General features: G+C 38.7%; 1 protein-coding gene across 11 annotated transcripts in view; it reads right to left on the bottom strand.

Annotated features, from left to right (window-relative positions):
* Positions 1-352: 352 nt before the first annotated feature.
* The window catches only part of RIC8B (RIC8 guanine nucleotide exchange factor B), a 102090-nt gene continuing 80263 nt past the window's right edge, over positions 353-22179 (bottom strand). For 4 of the 11 annotated variants that reach the window (XM_042247173.2, XM_004006700.6, XM_060413162.1 and 1 more), the window contains 2 exons: positions 15772-15891; positions 353-1754 (listed from right to left, as the gene is read on the bottom strand). In XM_042247173.2, coding sequence (XP_042103107.1) covers positions 1643-1754; positions 15772-15891 — 232 coding nt within the window. In that variant the 3' untranslated portion in view covers positions 353-1642. Of the gene's footprint in view, positions 1755-1872; positions 12810-15771; positions 15892-22179 lie in introns of those variants that run through there. The other 7 variants (XM_004006699.6, XM_060413160.1, XR_009599970.1 and 4 more) reach the window with 6 other exon arrangements.

Here is a 22179-nt window from a genome sequence, read left to right as displayed (position 1 = left end):
TTAACTAAACATGTTAAAATATATGCAAATTTTAGCAGAGAGGCAAAAAGTGAGATAGATTCTTGAGGCTCTCACGTAGAAATAAATTCTAAGAAACTCTGACATCTCTTTTGGCAGCTCAAAGGCCTTTTAAAACTGTATTCCTGATTTGTACTTTTGCCAGAGAAGTGACTTCTGGATAAAAGACATTTCACTAATACTCTGTGTACTTTATCCTTAGAAAAGCTATTTATTACAACTGAGATAATAGATGTAAAAGCACTTTAAAAAAGCATAAACTGTGAAATAGTATTTTTACCCCAATAAACAATAAATAGTATTGTTTATAAAGAAACACACACAGATGGCTAAATTGAATCAACCCCAATGTTTTATTTAATTTAAAGTTTTAAAAGGCAGTGGTTAAGCACATTATGTGTATATATATGTATGTATATACATACATACATATATATATATAAGAGGAAACCAACCCCTTTTCAACTTTAGCCATTGATTAACTAGGCCCACTGTCTATTGCATGATTCATTTTCTACTTTTTCATATGACCAATCTGTTTTACCAAAGTAAAAACAGCCTTAATCAGTTTAACAGTAACTATTTGTGTTTCTTTTTTAAATAAATAAAGTTACCATTAAACTGATCACATATGGTAGAAAGGTAGAACACACACAAGCACACACAGTCCCCGATTTAAAACATGTGGCGTATGAATGACCTATATGTACAAATGGGTGCTGCTGTCTCCTCCACCCTCAGCAGAGGCCACAGAAGAACTCCCAGTACCCAGAGGTCCCCATTCCCTCTTCCGGGTTGGAGGGAATGTTTTCCTGGCACCCCTGTGTTAGACCTCAGAATGCATGCTCCCCATGCAGCAATACAGGCGGGGTTCAGTTCTATGGTACTAGTGTTCAGGTTATTAGGGAATAAATAGGCATTGGTAGCTGCCTCAGAACTAAACCATCCTTTGTAACTTTATAGGGAGAAATGTATTCTGAAGTTCTAGATAACTGACATACAAACTTTTTTAATTAATCAGTTTGCAAGTCTGGGGCTGTGTGTGTGTGTGTGTGTGTGTGCGCACATGTGTGTGTGTGTGAGTCTCTATAGATTTATACAAAATTGAAATGAAGTGAAGAGTGGGGCTAGGCCTATGGAGCAGCTGCTTGGCTTCCATTCACTCAGTCCTGATCTAAAGGGTCACTTGCCTTAGCCCCTTTTAGCAGCTCATTCTGCTTCTCATGTGCCTCTGTCTCTGGAGAGATTCAGAAAGGGCAGCTCACACAAGTGAGAGGAAGGACACAGCTAAATCTTCTGTTAAGAATCTTGGCAAACAGAACTGCCAGATTCAACCAAGGCTGCCTTATAGAGTGAAGTCCTTCAGTTCCATCTTGACAGAATGGAATTTTCTTTTCCTGTTCCTAGTCCCTGCAACTCCATCTAACTGCAGCTCTGTATGAATGCCTCAATATCGCAAAAACACAGGATCACTTCTTAAATACGCTGGATTCTCAATGAGTAAACCAGTTATTGTGTTTCTAGCCAAAGCAAGGGCATAAATGTTTTAGAGAAAAGATTCCCCTGGAGCTACAGAGAAAAGATGCTGATAAAAGCAATATTGAGATTTGAGCAGGTGATGCTTTCAGTCTGTGTCAGAGCTGGTCTCCTCGATGACAGAGTACTGGTTGAGTGCTTCCTCCAAAGGCGTTATTGTCCCATCAGGTTTTAGTCCCATTGGTTTAAGCAACTCCTCTCTGGAAAAAGAGATAAAAGAGAGAGAAAAAAGTATTCACCAGCATCACACACACACCCTCCCCCCGCCCAAATCCACATCCTTTAAAAAAAAAAGAAAAGTCTTTAAAAACCAAAGTATTTTTCCTCAAGCTCTCTCTGTGTGTTTGTAACAGGAAAGATGAAAGGGGTATGGAAAGAAAAAGAGGGAGATAAAAGACTTCATTCACACAGGCCAAACCTACTAAGCCAATTAAAAGTATGAAAAGTCAAGGTCTAAATGGGCTCAGGACAAGGAGCAGGTCTCTTCTGTTTTTAATAATTAACTTTTTTCCTTTTGTGGATTTGTTTTAGTGAAGTTGAAGCTGCCAAAATTTCACCTGTCCCAGTGGACCAGCCATGTAATTAAATGGCTGATTTGAAATGTATGGATATCATTTAATGGAATAAATCTGCCATTTGATTTTTCCCTCTCCAGTCTCTAGCGATATATTAATACTTATTGATTTCAAATCAGTTGGCCTTTCCCAACTTTCTCCCTCCCTTTTCTTTCCTTCTTCTCTCCTTCTTTAAAAAAAAAAAACAAAAAACCATTGCTTTTGTTTGTGGCAGTTTAATTATGGGATTGACAGCCATTTTAATCTCTTCAAAGCTCCCCAACTGCCTCTCCTCAGCTAATCCAATTATATCTACTCCACAAGTTACAGCCTCATCTAAAGATGATTAATTATTGATTAAGCCAATCAAAAAGCGTTAGGAAAGATTTGTTTAATCTTTTCATGGGCTCTTATTTATTATATGGAGATTATGGTGAATGTACCTGTTGAGCTGCTAACTCTAGTCCTCCTCCCACCCCAAAAGGTCAGCAGTGTACTTTAAAAGGGTCTTGAAGAGCACATGAGCTGCTTAAAGCTTATTTCTCACAGAAACGGGCATCGCCCCCTACAAACATGTCTACAGCAAGAACCCACATGGCAGCAACTGTAATGTTGGTGGGAGCTAGAGTGAAGGAAGATAATAAAGCCTCCTCTCCCTCTGCTTCCTTGTGGTTGTCCCTCAGGCCAGCACAAAGAAGGGCTCCCTCCTGGGAAGGGCCAGCCACACAACCGTGTGCTAGTGTTACAAGTGCAGAGAAACTTCTGGGGAAGGGGAAGAACAGCTCAGTGGTCACTGGATAAGCCAACAGGAGCCTAATCAAGCAGCTCTTACCAGGAGACTACTGCTGAGAGTCTGAAGACTCTATTAATATGGATGTTTGACTGGTTAAATTGAGGTTGCTAAATATTTATAAAGTAGGAAATGTGTTTTGTGATCCCAGAAATGGGGTCAGAATCATAGAACTTAAAGTGGCCTTAGAGATCATTTAGTCCAACTCCCTTGTTTAATAAAGGAGACTGAGTGACTTACCCAAGGTCACATGTCTAGTGGCAAAGCTGGACCTGGGACAGTCCCTGAATCCCAGTTCAGGGCTCTTTGCACATCTGGATTAACTGCTCTAACTGCACTGAAGGAACACACTCTGAGTTCAGCTGTTCAACAACTATGTGCTGAGAACTGTGTCATATACTGGGGAGAGAAGGAAGGCCAGGCACAGCTGCTGCCCTTGAGCAGTGAGTGAAACATACTCATGGAAAATAACTTAGGACATAATGGGGTAAATGCTGTAATAGGATCAGGAACAAAGGAAATCACAGCTCCTGAGACGAAGCATCGATCTAATCACCTGGGGAAGGTGGGAGGGAGCAGCACCTCCAGGGAGGTGTCCTATGCCAGGCAAAGATGGCACAGGACTTTTCTGGCAAGGGAGATTGTGTGGAGGGCTCTGTATGGTCCCACCTACTTGTGACTGTGTAGACCTTTCTGGATTGTGTCAATTTCTTTCTCTGCTCTCTCAAGCTGGGAAAGGGCCCAGTGTTTGGGGAGGGGTAAGGTTCACTGAAGGAACAGCAGGAAGTAAGTCTGCAAGGGCAGTTTGGGGTCTGGGAGTCAAGTGTCTTGAATGTCAAAGTAAGCAGCTTGGGTCCTAGTCTGTAAGGAATGCCCAGCCAGGGCTGCTTTATAGGGAAGAATCTCTGGCAGCAGTGCAAAGACACATCGGAATCAGGGAAACTGGCAGAGAGGCAAGTCACGAGGATGTCACTGTAACAGTGTGTGTGAGAGGAGACACAAAGTTGGGCTGTGGTTGCGGGAAGAAAAGGCATCACTTCCAAGGTAGAGCTGTCATCCACTGGGAGGGCAGAGTTGGTAAAGGGGAGTGAGGAAGAGTGTCTCTATGGCTCCCAGCTCAGATGACCATGTGGATGGTGACCATTCATTCGAGCAAGAGCACAGCAGATGGAGCAGATTTTGGGGGATGGGGGAAGACACTGACATCTTTCAGGACAGTGAAGAACTCTACACGACAACCAGGTAGAAATGTTTAGTGGAACTAGAGAACAATCTGCTTCCACTGAAACTTCTCTCTAGTACCAGTTCATACTACACATCTGTACTTTAGTAACAATTCCTAGTTCTGGTTGTCCTGAAGGACTCTGTGATCCTGGACACTGTTTACTAATAATCAATACAAAAGGAGAAGGGGACCACCTTCGGGGGTGAAACACTAAGGGATCAGAATGTTCAAAGGTTTGAAGGGGTTGGTGACTGCAGGAACAGTAAGGTGAGGTGTGGTGAAGGGTATGGGTGGGTGGAATGGGATCAGTAGATGAGATTGTATGAATTCTACCAAGATAGTGATGAACTGCTGGCGGGGGGGTGGGGGGGGCATGCCATCACTCCTAATATTTCTGCATTTCTCTGGTAACAGAATGATACTGGGGCTAGCTACCAGCTTGCACAAGGTAGGCAGTACTTTCCCATCCAAACCCAGGAGGAATATTTTCAAATCAAGTCCATAGGTTTCACCCCTACTCCCTAATCCAATTTTATAATAGAAATAATTAAAAACATTACAAAAGTTTTATGGCCAAATTATGAAAATTCATCTATAGAATAAAGGGGCTCATATTTTAATTCTCACTTGTGAACTATTCTTCTCAAGGCTTTATTTTTTGGATTTTCTGTATCACCCCTCTACTAACATAGATGCTCCTCTAAGGATATGAATTATTTTCTTTTTCACTTGGCTATAGGATGCTTTAGGATGTCTTGTCTTACTGACACTCCTGTAGGAGAGGTGTCAGTGATAACTGGCCAAATAATTATGCATTCATGCAAATAAATTAAGGTGGCAATGTGATACACTGGAAAGAACAAAAAGGTCTAGAGTCAGGAAGTCTCTTTGAAGTCCTGGCTCTTCCACTTACCAGTTGTGTGATCTTGGGCAAGTCTCTGAGTCTCTGTATTCCCATCTGTGAAATGGGGATAATAATACTAGCTCTACCTACCTACTTCCTAGTGATGACTTAAGGGGTTATAATACTAGCAGTGGTAGTAGTAACAGCAACAATAATAGTGTAAATGAAAGAGTTCTATGAACTGTAAAGGAGTCCTAAATATTAGTTGTTGTTATTATGGTACAGTGAAAGGCATATAAAGGTTTTGGAATCAGACCTAGGTTCTACAGCAGTAAGATCTTGAACTCTCTGAACTTCAGCTTCCTTATCGGTAGAATTGGGATAGCAATACCCATTTCACTGAATCATCATGCGGGTGAAAGGTCATTATACATATGAAGTACATAGTGCAATGGCTGGGATGTAGTTGGAACCCATGAAATGCATTTCCTGTCCTTTATGTGCTTATGCAAGGAAGGTTTCCACAAGATTGTTAGGGCAGTCTTTGGGAATAAGTGGGGGAAGAGTATGCAGAAGCAAATAAAAGACATGGTCCCTGTCCTCAAGAAGCTTTTAGTCAGTTCAGAAGGTAAAACACACACACATTAAACAATATTAAAGGAATTACAGAACAGCAGATCAACAAGCTTGAGATGATTAACAGGCAGAGCCCTGCTTCCCCTAGCCTGACAGTTCAATACACCCTTACTGTATCTGAAATTTATTTAAAGGCGATTTCTCATCCTGTTTGGGAATAGAAGGAGAGAGGATCACTTATAGATATGTGACTGTTTTCTCTTATGGACCCTGAGGCTTACTTTTCAAACCCCCATCCTAACGATTCTGATCTTCCTCTCTATCATGTAACAGTCCACAAATACCAAAATGAATTCTTTGATATAGAAACTTACTCCTAAAAGGTCTGAAAAGTGACCTGGTTATACTAAACTGCTTCATTTAGTAAGATCTGTTGTATCTAGATCAGCAAGATGTGGACAGAGAATGGGAAGCATTAATGAATACCACAGAACTGTTATTCCACCAGTCATACGGGCTATGTACACATGGGAGGAACACAGAGGAGATGGGGATGCTGATCACAGGCTCCTGGCAGGAGATGGATTCAGGGCCAGACTGTAATGGCAGTGATGGACATAGATTCATGGGGAGAAAGGCATCCCGAAGCAGAAGATTAGTCAAGCAAAGGCACAGAAGCGAGAGTTAGTTGTGTGCAGGGACTGGCAAGCAGGCTGGCTTGGCTGAGATAAAGGAAAAAGAAAGCTCAAGACAGATATGGGGTACAAAAGAGGATTTGGATGGAGACTTTGTAATCCTGGGCTGACAAGTCTGGGTTACAGTACAGAGATATTTTGTCTTCTATTTCAAGGGTCCTGTATTTTAAGACTATTAAAAATAATTCTTATTACAAAGGTTGAAAGCTATAAAACAATACTGCTTTGACATATTAAAAAGAAAATATTCTACGCTTCATTTTCATATCCCTATGTGTCTAGCACAGTGCCTTGCAGATGGTAGATCCTCAATAAGTGTTTATGAACTCAATTTAGCTGCAGTTGGTATTATCTTGTATTTTCACAGAAAGGAATGGTATAGTGTTTTATGTGACTCCTAATAAACAAACCCTGACCAAGAGAAAAGGTTCACTTTCATCACCAAGATTTACAATTAGGAAAAGTATTAGCACTCTACAGGGAATTCTGTATGATGCTTTCCAGGGATTTCTCATTCTCTACTGGACTTGAGCAACTTGAGGACAGAGTCCATGTCTTATCTGGCTGTGATCTGCAGTATCTAGGATGGGCACATAACAGGTGCTCAGTAAAGTTCTACTGAGAGAATGTAATACATGGGTCATAGCATAAATGGACAATGGTAGAGAACCATTTGCCACGAGTCATCCTCATACTATTTTAACTATAATTACTTCCCTGATGAGTCAGTGTCATCAGACATTCTGACCGTCCAGAAATCAAGGCCCTCTTTGTGCCATACAACCTGGAATTTCCAACCACTGATTCATGTAGACTTGGCTGCTTACATATGGGGCACCACTGGGTCTAGTCTCAGATTGTCCACTAATGTGCTCGGTGTCCTTGGGCAAGTCATTTCCTTCTCTGGGCTTGAGTCTCCCCATCTATAAAATGAAGGGGTTGGACAAGATGATCCCTAAGATTCTATTCTAATTCCAAGAGTCTAAATATTAGGTTACTAAATAGTTATGATCTGCTTAAAAAGCTACTAGGTTTTTAAGACACTAAAACTGCTAGGCTTTTATTTCTAAGAAAGATCTTCTAAACCTAAAAGTCAAGCACAGCAGCCTACCTAATTGTCACTGACATACACCAAGACCACAAGTCCTTTCTGCAAAGCTACCAGCAAATGATTAGAATGATTCCAAAAATAAAATCAAAGCAATGGCAAATGTTTTAAGGATGGATCTAAATTCAATCATGGCCCTCAATAAACAGGCCATTTCATGAAGAGTTACTGGTCCTAAATTATGAAGGTCCCATCTAAAAAGGATGGCTAAGTGTTAGATATATGTAGATCATGTAGTTAAACGAAGATACTGTATACTGAAATGTGCATCAGGGTTAAGAGATTCACATAGCAATAACTCCTTCATACTTACCTTCAATGCTATACACAGGCCTTAACACAAGTTAAGACTGCCCTCGTTATCATCAAAAAGTACAGTGATGTCTACTGGATAAAGAGCCCATTCTAGGCACTGTGACAGTATCATGGCGGGCTTCTCATCTGATCAGGCATCTGGCCAGGGAAGAGATAAGCCTCCAAGAATGTTCAACTGGAACGAAACATCATTTAGAAATTTGATCTTACTAAACGATAAGGAACCATAATCTATAAGGGCTTGGCCAGGCACGAGGACACAGATAAAGCACGTCCAAGAAAGGAAACCTTATTTTGCCCCAGCCTAACCCTCAGGACTGCTAACGGAAACCAAAAAGTACTTTTTTAAAGGTTTAGGGATGGGAGATTATGGAATTTATACCATACTGAAAGTTTTATAGTCTGTCTTTTTTTTCCCCAGATATAGTTCCGCATTTTCCTGAGCCACCATTTCCTTGTAAGTATGCTCCTCTGGGATGCCTGGGCTTATACAACCTCTCAGGACCTTAGAGAAAGCTCCACTTTTTAGACTTCTGGTTCCTATGTAACTTTCCCCCAGAAATGACAGTGCAATATTGGGGCTCAGATACTAACATACCCAATAGCACATTACAGAATAGGCCAGATGTGTATGTGTATAAAACACCTTACTTGACCTGGAAACAAGAGAATACTCTTGCCCAAAGCACATGTTTTTGTGCAATACAAACAAAGCATTCAATTCAAGTGTACTTGTTGAAAAACAGGACATAATTAAGCAGTTGGTAAAATGCATTCTTGTTTCCCACTTGCAGATCTCCCAAGAGTCCCTTCGAATTTACCTATACGAGTTTCAGCTTCCCGCTTGCCACTTAGCTTGATAACGACTCAAAAATCATTCCCTTGTTTTCAAGGGCTCTTCTTTCTTGTCTGCTCTGTGTACTACAGGGCAGTATTGACACATGGAATTAATGACAGGGTCTGTAATGAAACAACAGTCATGCAAACACCAGTCTGCTCTTTTGATAAAACAGCATGTTAGAGACCTATTCACCTCCCTCTAATTGAGTACTGCATAATAGTTCCAATCCTTTTATGTAACATATTTTGTTCTATGATTAGAAAAGAAGAAAAAGGGGGAACCTATGAAGCATTGCTTCCTTCAATCACCCCCTGATTAATTCTGATTTTAATGAGGGTGGCTGTTATTTAGGCAGGTTCTGTTACATACTTGTTTTGTTGACTTCTGTACAATGTATAACAAAACCCAGGATGGGATAATTGGGAACCATTTCTTTGGCACAGGGATTCCTGTTCTTAATGTAAGGTTGGCTTGGAAAAAAAGAACCCTGACATTTAAAATTAGCCATTTTGTATTTAATTCCCTTTCACATTTGGACGATGGGATGAAAATTAGTATATAAATAAAGCATTTTAATTAACAGAGCTTTTCCAAAAATGCCTGCTGTAACGGAGCCTGTGAAAGCCCCGAGAAAGAAGCTCTGTAATCTTTGCTATAATTCTGACAGTGCATCTTATTTCAATACTTCAGCATCAACGGAATAGTCCATAATCTACTGAAGTACAATGGATTTCCTCAAAACTTGTGATATTCTGAAGTGTTTTAAATGCTTTGTCCTCAAGAAATTAATACAACTTTTGGCACTAGTTAAATGTTCAGTTATATACCATTAGAGCATGTCCTTTGCTGATCCTTCACCCTTCAGTATAATCTTCCATCTGATGGCTTCCTAGTGCTGAAGTTACACTCATCTTTTACTAAGCCACTAACCAACAGGTAGGAGAGGTGTAGTAGCTTTTCTGTACCAAATCTGAGGTCTTCAAGCTCCATTTTTCAAAAACATTTCGAGACCCTTCCCTCAGCCTCACCGTCATGCTTTGGGATTGGGTACAGTTGGGAAGTTAAACTACATAACATAAAATATCATTCCCAAGAGAAATGGACATGGCACATTGTCCACACCATGCATGTCCTTCCACTTCGAGAGTTGAATAAACAGGCAACAGCCTTATAAATAGGGAAGTCTTTCTAAAGTTAATTTTCTTCATATGATCACACTGAATATAAGAATCTGTCAGAATATTCTCTTTTCAAAATAATTAAAATATTTTATAGTAACATAGAATCGTAGCAGTTTTACTGGTTTCCTTCATATGAAGCTGTTTTTGTTTTTGATATAAGCTGCTTAGGACCCGACTTGATATTTGAGAAAAGCTCAATTATGGAATGAATAAGCAGGAATGGCCTCCAAATCTTAATTTTCTTCTCAGGTAAATAGGCTTACTATCTGTCTTTGTCCTTTGAATCTATTTAAAATTTAGAGCATCTTACTAAAGATAATCAGACTGACAAATTTGAGAGCTGTATGTTGGCAATTTTTAAAAATACCACTCAAGATTTGGAGTCTGAAGTCTAAGAACAAAATCCTGACTATGTCATTGACAAGATGACTGATCTTGGTTTAGATACTTAATCACTGGTCCCATTTACGCCTCAATAAAATATCTCTTACCCTATCTAATTCACAAGGCTGTTTTCAAACTTAAAAGCAATATATAAAATATTAGTCTTTTATTATTCTCATTTCTGTTAGAAGATCACATGCAAAGCTTCTAAAAATGTGCTATCCACCTCCCATTAAAGAGTATGGTTAAGAAAATATAGAGAAAGAGGTTAGGGATAGTGTTAGAAAAATAAAACTGAGTTTTACCCTTAAGTGAAGATGATCTTTATTTCTTGGTAATTTCTCTACAGACCTTTCTATCCTGTTGTCCAAAATCAGCAAAATAAATATTAGTAAGAGGTCAGCATGCCAACTGGCAGTGTTGAATAAAGCAGTAGAAATGAAGTTCTGACATGCTCTTCTCAATTAGAAAGGAGGAGGGTGACTAAGAGCAAGTAGTCAATGGAGATTATTCTTATTTGATGTTTCTCTAATAGACAAAAGCCACTATTTTGGCTAGTGCTTAAATCAAGAGCTCAAAGTAGGCATTCCTACCACAGAGTTAAGGGACAATGACTACTAATAAGCAACACAAAGATTGCATGACATCCTACTTAGAGGTGTCCAGCCAGTGGAAAGGCCCTCTTTAACCTAAAGATGAACAATATCATATTTCTCCCTTACCACTGTAAGGGTATATTAGTTTAACTGGATCCAAGTTCCTTTAATTAAGCTTCTAAGAAAACTTACAGTTTATTTTTAATGAGGCATAACAGTGCTGTCTAACAGAAACATAATGTAAGCCATACATATGCAATCTTAAATGTTCTAGTAGCCACATTGAAAAAGTGAGAAAAGATAAGTAAGATTAGTTTTAAAATAATTTGCTTAACCCAATATATCAAAAATACTATTTCAACATAAATTCATAATAAACAATTGAGGTATTTTATATTCTCTTTTTGTACTGAGTCTTTGAATGTCTGAGTATTTTAACACTTAGAAGACATCCCAATTCAGACTAGCCATAGTCATATATGACTAGTGGTTACCATATTGGACAGTGCAGATCTAAAGGATTTTCTGATGTAAGCAATTAAGATCATTGCACTTTCGTACCCACAATAGATCTTACAATGCTATAAAAACTGAATCGTATTTCTGAAATGTACCTACAAAGCATTTCCTTGATTAACTCACCAAGGTGGGAGTAATCACAGTTGTTATTTTTATAAGCAGAGTCAAGAAATTTAGTCATAAGGAAGAAATTATATAGTTATTACTTTCAGTCATAAATTACCTGTCCCAGCTTTAATAAGCTTAAAAATAATATTTGGAGATTAAAGGGGAACTATTTCTATATTTGGTACTTTCATTTATTAAGAAAGCCATGTCCCACCAATACTACACAATGGCTGGCAAAAATATATTGGACAAGGAGTAGATAAGAAAGGGAAGAAATGGAAAACAATTATTTATATAGATGTAAATTTTAGAAGATTTTGATACAATTTATAAGCAAAAAGGCAATGTACCTTGTTAAACAGTGATGGGGTAAGTGTACAGTAGAAGATTAGTCAGTCCTGTTCCAATTAAGAAACTAAGGGGGATTAGAAAAGTCACAACAAAACTTGAAACTTAAAATATTACTTCCCTTGGTTAGTTTAGGCTTAAGCCAGTCAATCCTCTCTCCCTTCTTCTGGAGGAGGCTGTGCTGCAATATGCAAATTGTGTGCTGTAGCTAAGGTGAATGCAATTGTATTAGCCACACTGGACTTGCTTAACCGCATACAATCCGAATTCTAATCTCCCGCTTAAGTTGCAGGGACTTATGTTTTTTCCAGTTCAAAAGAGGAAAGAAGAGGTGGAAAGGCAGGCCAATTTCATCCTCTTTCCCACCTCTGTTCCCACATTAAAAATGTCAATGAAGCTTTCTATAATCTCCATGCCTCTTAATGCTTATGTCTGATAAATATTACAATTATCATTCTATATTAAAGAAATTAGGTACCCCATTATTTAAATTAGCCACTCATGGACCAAAGTACCTTACAGAATTCCTTTCCAGACCTGAATTTTATGACATCTGGCCAAGAAATTGAAATGACAAAAGTATACTTTATAGTCTTTAAACCATGTAGGCTATTTTATTGAGCAAAAAAATTAACCTTTGATTTGGGGATCAGCTTTGACATTTCATCAAACACACTGGGAAAATCACAGGGTACAAGGCACTGTACTAGCTAGACATGATGGGATTTATAGGGTTCAGATTATTCTCAAACTCTTAAGACCTCCAGGTCCACTGCCAATCCCCTTACCTACATCTGTCACAAACAGGATCCTTATACTAAAAAAGGAAAGATCACATGGAATACCACTGTCAGTTGGTATTCAATGGGAAGAAAATGTTTCAGCACTGCTCTCTCCAGTGTCCTTAAAAATCTAGCTTAGATAAAGTTGCTAAGGTGGTGCACAACTTGGGGCAGTGGCTATGTCCAGCCTGGAGGCAAAATGGAAATGTAATTTAAATTTTCGTATTGGTGGTTTTTACAGTTTTGGTGGTAAATAACATCTGTACCCTACACCAGGCTCAGTAATAGTACTTGGCATGACCAACCTTAGTCATCACTTTGGTAAGTGCTTTGGCACGGGCCACTGTTGCTAACCACCATCCTGGTGCAGGTCCTTCACATCTGCTCTCCTATGGATGGAAAAAAGGGAGTGTCTAGTGTCCATTCATTGGCCACATCACCTCCAATACTATCCTTTACTCACACGCCTTTCAACTCAGGCCCAGGAGAAAATGATTTCATTTTTGGAAAGGAAAGCTAACCAGACAAAGCTATAGTACACTCTTAGCACAGTAAGACTTGGTGGGATGCAGAACATCCTAAAAGTGACAGCTGAAGGAACTAACCAATAGCACATTGCTGAAGAGGATGATTTAGGAAATATTCTGGCGAACACTGACTCTAACAGACAGACACAGTAGCACAGTGGACAGAGCAAAGGTCTTGAATTCTGAAAAATGAAGTTCTTAGCCTCACTTTAGCTAGAAAGACAGTGTACGTTTTGTAAACTGTGAAAGGAAATGTGTACATTTTGTAAACAGTTTTGTAAACTGTGAAAGGAAATGGATTTTCATCAGTCATTAGCTTGGAAATGTGTAGGGCAATTCTTTGGGCCTTGCTTCCCCTAATGATAAATCTGATAACTTAATCAGATTGTGATAAAATAACCAGAACTCTTTGGAAGAAAGATGCAGTATGTGAATTTCAAAGATTTATCTTATTAACAAGAGTAAGTTTCCCTCCACCTGGAATGAATGGTCATTTCTCCATTTGTCAATCTAACACCTCTTAAACTTCAAGGATCAGCACAATTGTTACCTTCCCTGTGAAACAGTCCCTGATTCATTGCAACAGAATGAACTGCTCCTTTTCCTTGGTGCTCACAGTTCAATACAGACCTTATTTTGACATTACTAACTTCTACCCTGTGTTCTAAAATAGCTTATAGCCATATCCCACACTAAAAGGTGAGTTTTCCAAAGGCAGAGACTACCACATTCACCTCTGAATCTCCCTCATCTTCCTAGCACAGTGCCTTGCACAGAGTACCTGCTTAATAAACATTCCCCGAATTTACTGATTTTAGTCTCCCTTGGCTTTATGGCATCTTTTTTACCTCAAAAAAAAAAAAAAAAAAAACAACCAAAAACAACAATGAAAAAAGAGAAGGAACTAAGACAAACACGTAAGACGACGCATAAAGAATGGGTTCATTCTTTGCATTCCAGCTTTGGAATGCCCACTGCTGATCTCCATACGGTTTTGTCATTGACTATTATTAGTGAGAGCAAATGTTAGAAAGCACATAAAGGCAGACAATGTTAAAAAAAAAAAAAACCCACCACACATCATGGAAAAGTTGTGATTTAGGACTATTCTCAAAATTGCCTTAACTTCAACTTGAATGGCGAAATTCATACCATCAAAGCCAACACAAAACATATTTTGCTATGCAAAAATCAATACCACCTTCAGACTGAGCTGAGAGTCGGCTGGATGTTTACTCATCCAAGGCAAATGGGCCAGTTGGATAGTATCTGTGTTATCTTTTAAGAACTCATATTACTGAAATAAAATTTAAGAAAAAGGAAATTTATTCAACCTAGTTCACTGTCTTCAAGCTAGTATGCTCCATTCTGGTCCTTGTTAATATTTCCCCCTCCATCTACCAGGTGGACTCTGTTGGTTCTCATCCTAACTGCTGTAGTTACACTGCTGTGTTTCACTTGCCACATCAGATCCTTGTGAAGTACAAATCTTATTTTTATTTGTTCATTCAGAACTTGTTCCTCTGCCTCCTATGTTTGCTCTAACAACATATCTTCTCTTTAACTGTAAATTCATTCAGGGTAGAAACATGTATATTCTATACAAAGTATGAAGAATGTCATATGCAAAGAGATAACAATGTCTTTTGAATATTATGAGCATGGTTAGCTGTAAATTCTAAGCTTGGGAAAATGATGGAAATTTAAAAGGAATAGCTGGAACTCAACTAAATTCTAGTCATACTAGCTTTTTATATATGAAGCTACTTACTTCTACGTAAGTCTATTGCATTATCAGCATCATTTGAAAACTCAGACTCTGTAGAGGGTCTAAATATCCTAACTTGTCACACTCCTCATGTCAGCTCTTCCTGTTTTTGAACATTTCTGCTCTAAGCTTCCTGCTGTGCTCTTAGCCTCTGACTATTTCTTTATTATACCTTTCCCTTCTATGGTTCACTTTCTGGCTTTACCACTCCAGTTGCTATTTCTCTTGACTGAGGGATACTAGCCTGTGCAGAGTTGTTGTAAAAAGGAGATGACCAGAAGAAATTCACCTTCTGGTGGCAGCTGCCACCAACACACAGAAGCACTCATTCAAGATGGCTTAAAGGAGACAGTGACTCAATATATGACTAGAAAATTGAGCAATTCAGGCAAGTGTGAAAGGAATACTTTCTAATAACTCCTCCAAGATGACTAGTTACTTATTAGTATATATTTAGTTTAATTATTTGAAAAACTGGCTATTTTTGGAGGGGAAGGAGGTGTGAAGCAAGAAGGGAAGGTGAAATTGTTTTTAGAATCCCTAATTAATACAAGTGCCTGCTTTCAGAAAATCCTTCATTTGAGCTATTCCTTTTCACCTTTTCCTAGACAGTTTAGAATTCTTGGTTTCAGCAGCAATCCAAAAAGAAAGAATGCAAACTTGCACATCAAAAATGAATAAAAATAAAAAGCATCATGATTTGGAACAAAAACCAAAACAGACTAAAACGAAAAAATACAAGAAGCAGCAAAATCATCAAACCTAATTCGCAGCATCTTTTTGAAGACAGGGAGGTTAGTTGGTTAAATATCACAGTGACCTGGCAGCTACTCTCCTAGCTTTGAGAGCTGAAATGTTTAGGAACGCACATCCATAAGCGGCACATGTAGAAGAACCACAGTGGCCAAGAGAGGTCTGAACTAGTGCTGCCTGGGCCAGCCTGTTCCAATCAACATGGATTTCCAGAGTTGCTGTTCTATGGTAACTCTCAGTGAGAGAGACAAAGAAATAGAACATTTTTAGAAACCAAGCAAAAAATGGAGGGGAATACAATACCTGGAAAGTTTATCAAGCATGTTGACAAGTTTCATGGCTTCATATTCTTTTTGTTCTTCTGTCATTTCATCTATGGGGTTTGGCATTGGTTCCTCTAAATGACCAGTGATAAGATTAATGCTACAAAAAGAAAAAAAAGTTATGCTGTATGTTTTCAAATTATGCTCTTTCTATACTTTTCTGGTCCAAGTTTTAAGTTATAATAAGAAAGAGTATAATAGCCAAAAAATTGGCAGTAGCAATTTTATGGTATAGAACTGCTATAGGAATTTTTTTAAAAAACTGACTTTTCCTACTAATTTGCTTTGGGAAGTGGGTAATAGCTACCTTGCCAGGTTTTTTTTTGAAGCATGGCTACTTTCTAAAAATTGGAAATTTGATTGGTGCCGTTAGGATAAATATCCTTGGATGCACAGCTTAATTATATAGGGGACAAATGATTTCAGAGAAAAGAAACCTATTTTGTGATACAGCATAAAACAAATATGTCAAAAAAATTGGAAAAATGATGACAGGCTGGAATTTGAAAATGAAAGCATGCCAATTTATAATCTCAGGAAATTAGTCCATTAGTGAGACCACAGAAGGCAATGAGTGTTTAAATAATAAAAGATAAAGCAGAACAATTTTAATCAGATTTGATCTAACTTAGATTAAAAAAAAAAAAAGGAATGAAATCTAGTCTACCAAAAGACAGGTATGCCATCTGGCTTTCTGGAAATAGATTTAATAAAGTACTTAAAATGAATGTGTTCCATAAACTTTGTATGAAGTTCTAATACCAAACCAAACTATCCTCTTAATTAAAAGTCATACTATTTTTTTTTTTTTGAGGAGGAGGAGGTGAAATAAAAGATAATTCTTTCAATTGTTGCCAAATATCTACAGTTTAAACATCTTTCTGGATAAGCAGACAAGAGGTTATAATACTCTGTACCAGCCAAGGACAGACAGTAATGTTTTTAATGATCAAATATCCCTGCAAATAGCAAAGTGCCAATAAATTACTTTCTAGGGTTTATAAACACAAATGCTTTCAGGGGCCAAGCCTTAAGGACAGACAGATGAGTGAACTGGTTAAGTATAAGTAACGTGGAGTATTGTGCACTAGGGTAAAATGGAGAACAGTTCTAGCCTAAACAGGGAAAAAAATCATGTGGGCCAAAACCAAGACATTGTGATTGATTACGTCCTCGCGTGGCCAGCTTGCTGGCCTGGCTTTAGACTTTTCACTTGGGCAAGCTGACTTCCTTAACTAAGCAGGGCTTTTCCTCACACAGAGCAAGGGCTAGGTACTATAATGTTAGAAAAATATTTCTTTTTCTACATTTCTCAGAGGCTGCCTGACAGATTCCTTGCAGAAGGACTCAGTGCTCACCATCCTCAAAAACTGGATCTCAAACATCTATTTTACCATTCTTGTATAAAGACCTTTGTCAAGGGCCATGGCTAAAAAACTTCTTTTTCCTTTAAAGCAGTGGAAACCCTCATCCTTTTAAACAAATAAAATCTACACAGAAAGCTGATATATGAAATAGATGAAAGTGGAACTGCTCAGGCAGAAGAGGGGCCAGGGATGGCCAAAGAGAGTAAGGGCCTAGAATCCCTTCTATTTGCTTCCCTTCTATCCTCACTCACTCGCTTCCTCTGAAGGCAGCCCCTAAGACACTTTCAGGAACTCTGGGGAAACAGTCTGAAAACCCACGGGCTTGTCAGTGATTCTTAGCCTTGGCTGTAAACTGCAATCACCTGAGAAACTTAAAAGCTGCGACCTGGGCCTCACCTGAAACCAACTAAATGTTTTTTCCCAGGTGACTGTGATACACACTGAGGTTACGAACCACCGGGATACAGCCTACCTGAGACACTCCCTGTGTGCTACTAGTCCCTCTCCTTTCTTTTCAGGTGCTCATGCATGCTCAGTTGCTAAGTCGTGCTTGACTCTGTGACCCATGGACTGTATGTAGCCTGCCAGACTTCTCTGTCCATGGGATTTACTAGGCGATACTGCAATGGGTTGCTATTTTCTACTTCAGGGGATCTGCCCCATCCAGGGATCAAACCCAAGTCTCCTCGTTTCCTGCACTGGCAGGTGAATTCTTTACCACTGTGCCACCTGGGAAGTGTCAGGTACTCATAAAATAAAAGAAAAAGGCCTCGAGTTGGTGGCCATTAACAAAAATGTTGAATGGGGTCATCATATTTCCCCAAAGTCAGGAACAATGAGGACCCAAATAAGGCTTCTGAGAAGGTAGTTTTTAAGAAGTCTCCAGATGCCACAATGAAAATGTAATTCCACCACTCATCTCTTATTTGCTTAGACATAAAACAACAGGACATATTTTCACTGGTTTCTCTTCCGCAGCCTGTTAAATTAGAAAAACAACTAGTCTTAAAAATAAGTAAGTAAAGGTACTTATAATGCACATGCCACTTTCCAAGCAGACAAAAGAAATATGGCCTTAGAAGAAGGTATAAGGCAAGACAGGTGTATTAACTATTTTAAGTCATGCTCATCTGTCTCTTAAGGGAAGTCTCTCTTCAAGTTCAATAGAAAGGTGACAAAAAAATTAGATCCACACACTGATTTAGAATATAATGAAATCAGCACAGGTCATCTTGTGCCTTAGGGGAAAAAAATCTGTCAGGAGGATACCACAGCACATGAAGTCTTGGATCAGGACACATTTGATTCTTTTATTGGTGCTTTTAAGGACTTAGTGGAAATGATGACTCTTTTCCACAAGCTCAAGTCTGCTGCTGCTAAAATGATTTAACAACTTGCTGTGAAATTAGCTACTAGAGTCATACAATGCTTTTCTCACTGAGCATAAAATTCACTCTTACAGACTAAGAACTTACCATCCTTTACCCATGTAGTAAAACATTCCAACCCACCCCCTCAAAACACTCTGGGAATTGAGCTTTCAATTTTTTCCTTGAAAAAACATCCCCCGCCCCAAACCCCAAGCTGATACTCAGAAGAACATAACCACCACCATGGCATGCAGAAGTTGCTGAACTCTGCCACTCAGTTATGGTTAAAAAAAAAAAATCAAAAACGCCAATATGCACGGGGCAGGAGGCAGCCTAAGACATGGTCTCCCCCCCTGCTCCCCACTTCAAACCAGTCTCATGCAGTTTCCCCACCCAGAGAAAGAGAAAACAAATAATAGTCACCACCACAGCAACAGAGTGAGGCTTCATAAAAGAATATTTTCACTGAACAAATACTTGCTACCTTTATAACCTTAAGAGTATAGTCTGAGATGTAACTTTCCAGGTTTCAGAATCTTAACACTGAAATTCTGGGACTGGTTTTTTGTCCAAGACTCTGGTCCTAAGATACTTTAAGTACACTAACCACGGTAGATATTTTATTGGGTAATTTTATATTTATCACAGATTTTCCCACCTTGTCTCTGCTCCCGGCCCCCATATTTTCATCACTCCAATCCTAACTCTTCTGTGTGATATTTCATCAAGAATTTTATATTGTATATAATGCTGTTATATGACTGCAGCTATAGGTCTGGAGACAAAAGGATTAAGACTTTTACTCTTCAAATTGTTGCTACATTTGGCCAACATCAATTGCATTATACTACTTTACTTAAAAAAAAAAGGAGCTATTAAATGTTCCCTGAGCTATAAGAAAGTTAACATCTATCTCTAAAAAACATAGGTCAAATTTTACTCCAAGCATCCTGGTTAACAAGCTGTAAAGTCAAGTCCCTACAGAGGCTAAGGCAGATAAGATGAACAAAGAAGATACATTATCAAATCGAAGGAGCTTTTTATGCCTGTTATGACAGGGGCCACAGTCACTCAACTCAGTCAGGTACCATGTGGCACTGTAGGCCTAATGTTATCAGAACTTCCATCTTTTCAAAAGAAGTTAGGAATCTAAATTTTCATCTGAAAGATATGAATTCTAAATTAGTTTAAGCCCTATGTAAAACAGATATTAAAAACATAAAACCAAATAACCAATGCAACATCAGGCAAGTGAAGCAAAACCTACTTGTGGGCTAAATCTAGTCTGTGGACTAACGATCTGCAACTTCTAGGAAAGGGATCAGGATTTTTAGGAGAAGGCGTTTGTGAGTCCAGATTAAGGAAGAAGAGGGCAGTGGGGCGGGAAAGGAGACATTATATGCTCATGAAATATCTTTCCAGGAAAAACTCTCCATAACATCTGCCACCCATAAAACAATAAACAGAGTGGAAATTTACCATACCCTGTTTTCTTGAATTCCATCCGCTGGCCCCGTTTCCCAGCTAGATGTGGAGCCTGAAGAAGGCAGGGACCTCATCTGTCTTGGTTATCCTCATGATAAGAAGGGGCTGATCAACTTAAATTTACTAACACCTTTAAAAAACTAATGTATTCAACAAAAATTTACTGAATGCCTACTGCACATGAGGCACTATTTTGGGGACATCTCAATGAATAAAAAAAATTCTCTCATGGAGTTTATCTTCTACTGGGAAAAACAGACTAAATGAATAAGTAAATTGTATGGTATGTTAGAAGGTAATAAGTGCTATGAAGAAAAAAGAGCAAGCAAGTGTGAGGTAGAGGGTGAAGGAAGGATTGTGGCAATTTTTATTGTGGGGACAGAACAGACTTTACCAGGAAGACGATAACTGAGTAAAGACGTGCAGAAGCCAAGGGAATGGCCTTCTAGCTATCTGGAGAACAGGCATTCCAGGCAGAAGGAACAGTCAATGCCGAGGCCTCAGGAGTGTGTCTGGAGCGTGACAAACAGTGAATCACCGTGGTGATAGCCCAGTGAGAAAGGGTACATGTACGTCACTGTAAGGACTTTGATTTTTAGCCATTGGAGAGTTTTGAGCAGTGGTAATGTCTGACTAACATTTTTATAAAGATCATGTTGGCTGCTGTGTTGAGAACTAAAAGAATGACCAAAAAAAAGTACAGAAGTAAAGTAAAAAAAGTAAAGAATGAGTAAAGTATGACAAAGATAGAAGTAACAAGACCAGTTAGGAAGCTATTTAAAATGATCTGAGAGAGAGATAAAATTTGAGCTTGGACTAGAATAGTGGCAGTGATGGTAGTGAGGGGTGACTAAATTCTGAATGTACTATGAAGGGAGAGCCAGAATTACCTGAGAGATTTATATGAATCAGAATGAACTGAATAAAACTTTTAACTTTCAGGGATATCAGGATTTATAAAAAATATATTTTCCCTTATTTTCTATTTTGGTTATATCAAAGAAAAATAATAGATGCTCTAAGAACAGGGAGATTACATGAAGGGCAAACTCATCTCTCATTTTGATTGGCCCTGAAGAATATGGTAGCAGTTAAAACACAAGCTTTGACTTCACACGTTGGGATGGCTAAGATATTAAAAGAAAAACCTGAAAAATAATAAGTATTGGAGAGGATGTGGAGAAACTGGAACCCTTGTGCACTGCTGGTGGGAATGCAAAATGGTATGGCAGTTCCTCAAAAAATTACACATAGCATTACCATATGATTTAGCAATTCCCCTTTGGGTATATACCCAAACTTCATCATTCACAGCATTATTCACAACAGCCAAAAGGTGGAAATAACCCAAGCATCCACTGATGAATGAATCAATAAACAAAATGTGGTAAATACATACAACGGAATGTTACTCAGCCTTTAAAAGGAAGGAAATTTTGACACATGCTATAATATGGATGCATTTTAGAGACATTTTAAGTGAACTTAGTCATAAAAGGAGAAATATTGTATATTATTTCACTTACATGAGGTTTCCTAGGCAAATTCACAGAGAAAGTGTAACAATAGTTACAAGGGGTTGTGGAGACAGGGGATAGATAAAAGTTTCAGCTGGGGAAGATGAAAAGTTCTGGAAATAGATGGTAGTAATGGCTACACGTTAATGTACATGGTGCCACAGATCTGTATGCTTAAAATGGTAAATTTTATGTATATTTTACCCTCAAAATAAGGCAGAGTGAAAAGTACAATAAAGCCTGCTTTGCCTGCCTCAAAAACAAACAAACAAAAATCTCAAAAAAAGACCAGCTCTAGTTAGGTCACCTGATTGCTCATGAACTGTGTGCCCTAGACAAGTTCTGGAAACCACTGAGCTTTATTTTCCTCATCTGTAAAATGTGGATAACCTTTAGCCCAAAGTTTGCTGTGAAGATTAAATGAGATAATGTTAAGAAAGTTCTTAGTACAACACATTAGATACTCAGTAAATGTTATTTATTCGCTCAGTTATGTCCGACTCTCTGCATCTCTATGGACCGTAGCCTGCCAGGCTCCTTTGTCTGTGGGATTTCCCAGGCAAGAATACTGGAGTGGGTTGCTATTTCCTTCTCCAGGGGATCTTCCCAACCCAGGGATCGAACTTGCATCTCCTGCACTAGCAGGCAG

This window comes from Ovis aries, chromosome 3 (genome assembly GCF_016772045.2).
Source record: "Ovis aries strain OAR_USU_Benz2616 breed Rambouillet chromosome 3, ARS-UI_Ramb_v3.0, whole genome shotgun sequence".
NCBI classification, from domain to species: domain Eukaryota; kingdom Metazoa; phylum Chordata; class Mammalia; order Artiodactyla; family Bovidae; genus Ovis; species Ovis aries.
Note: the sequence above shows the minus strand (reverse complement) of the source record. Positions and strands in the feature narration are given on the sequence as shown.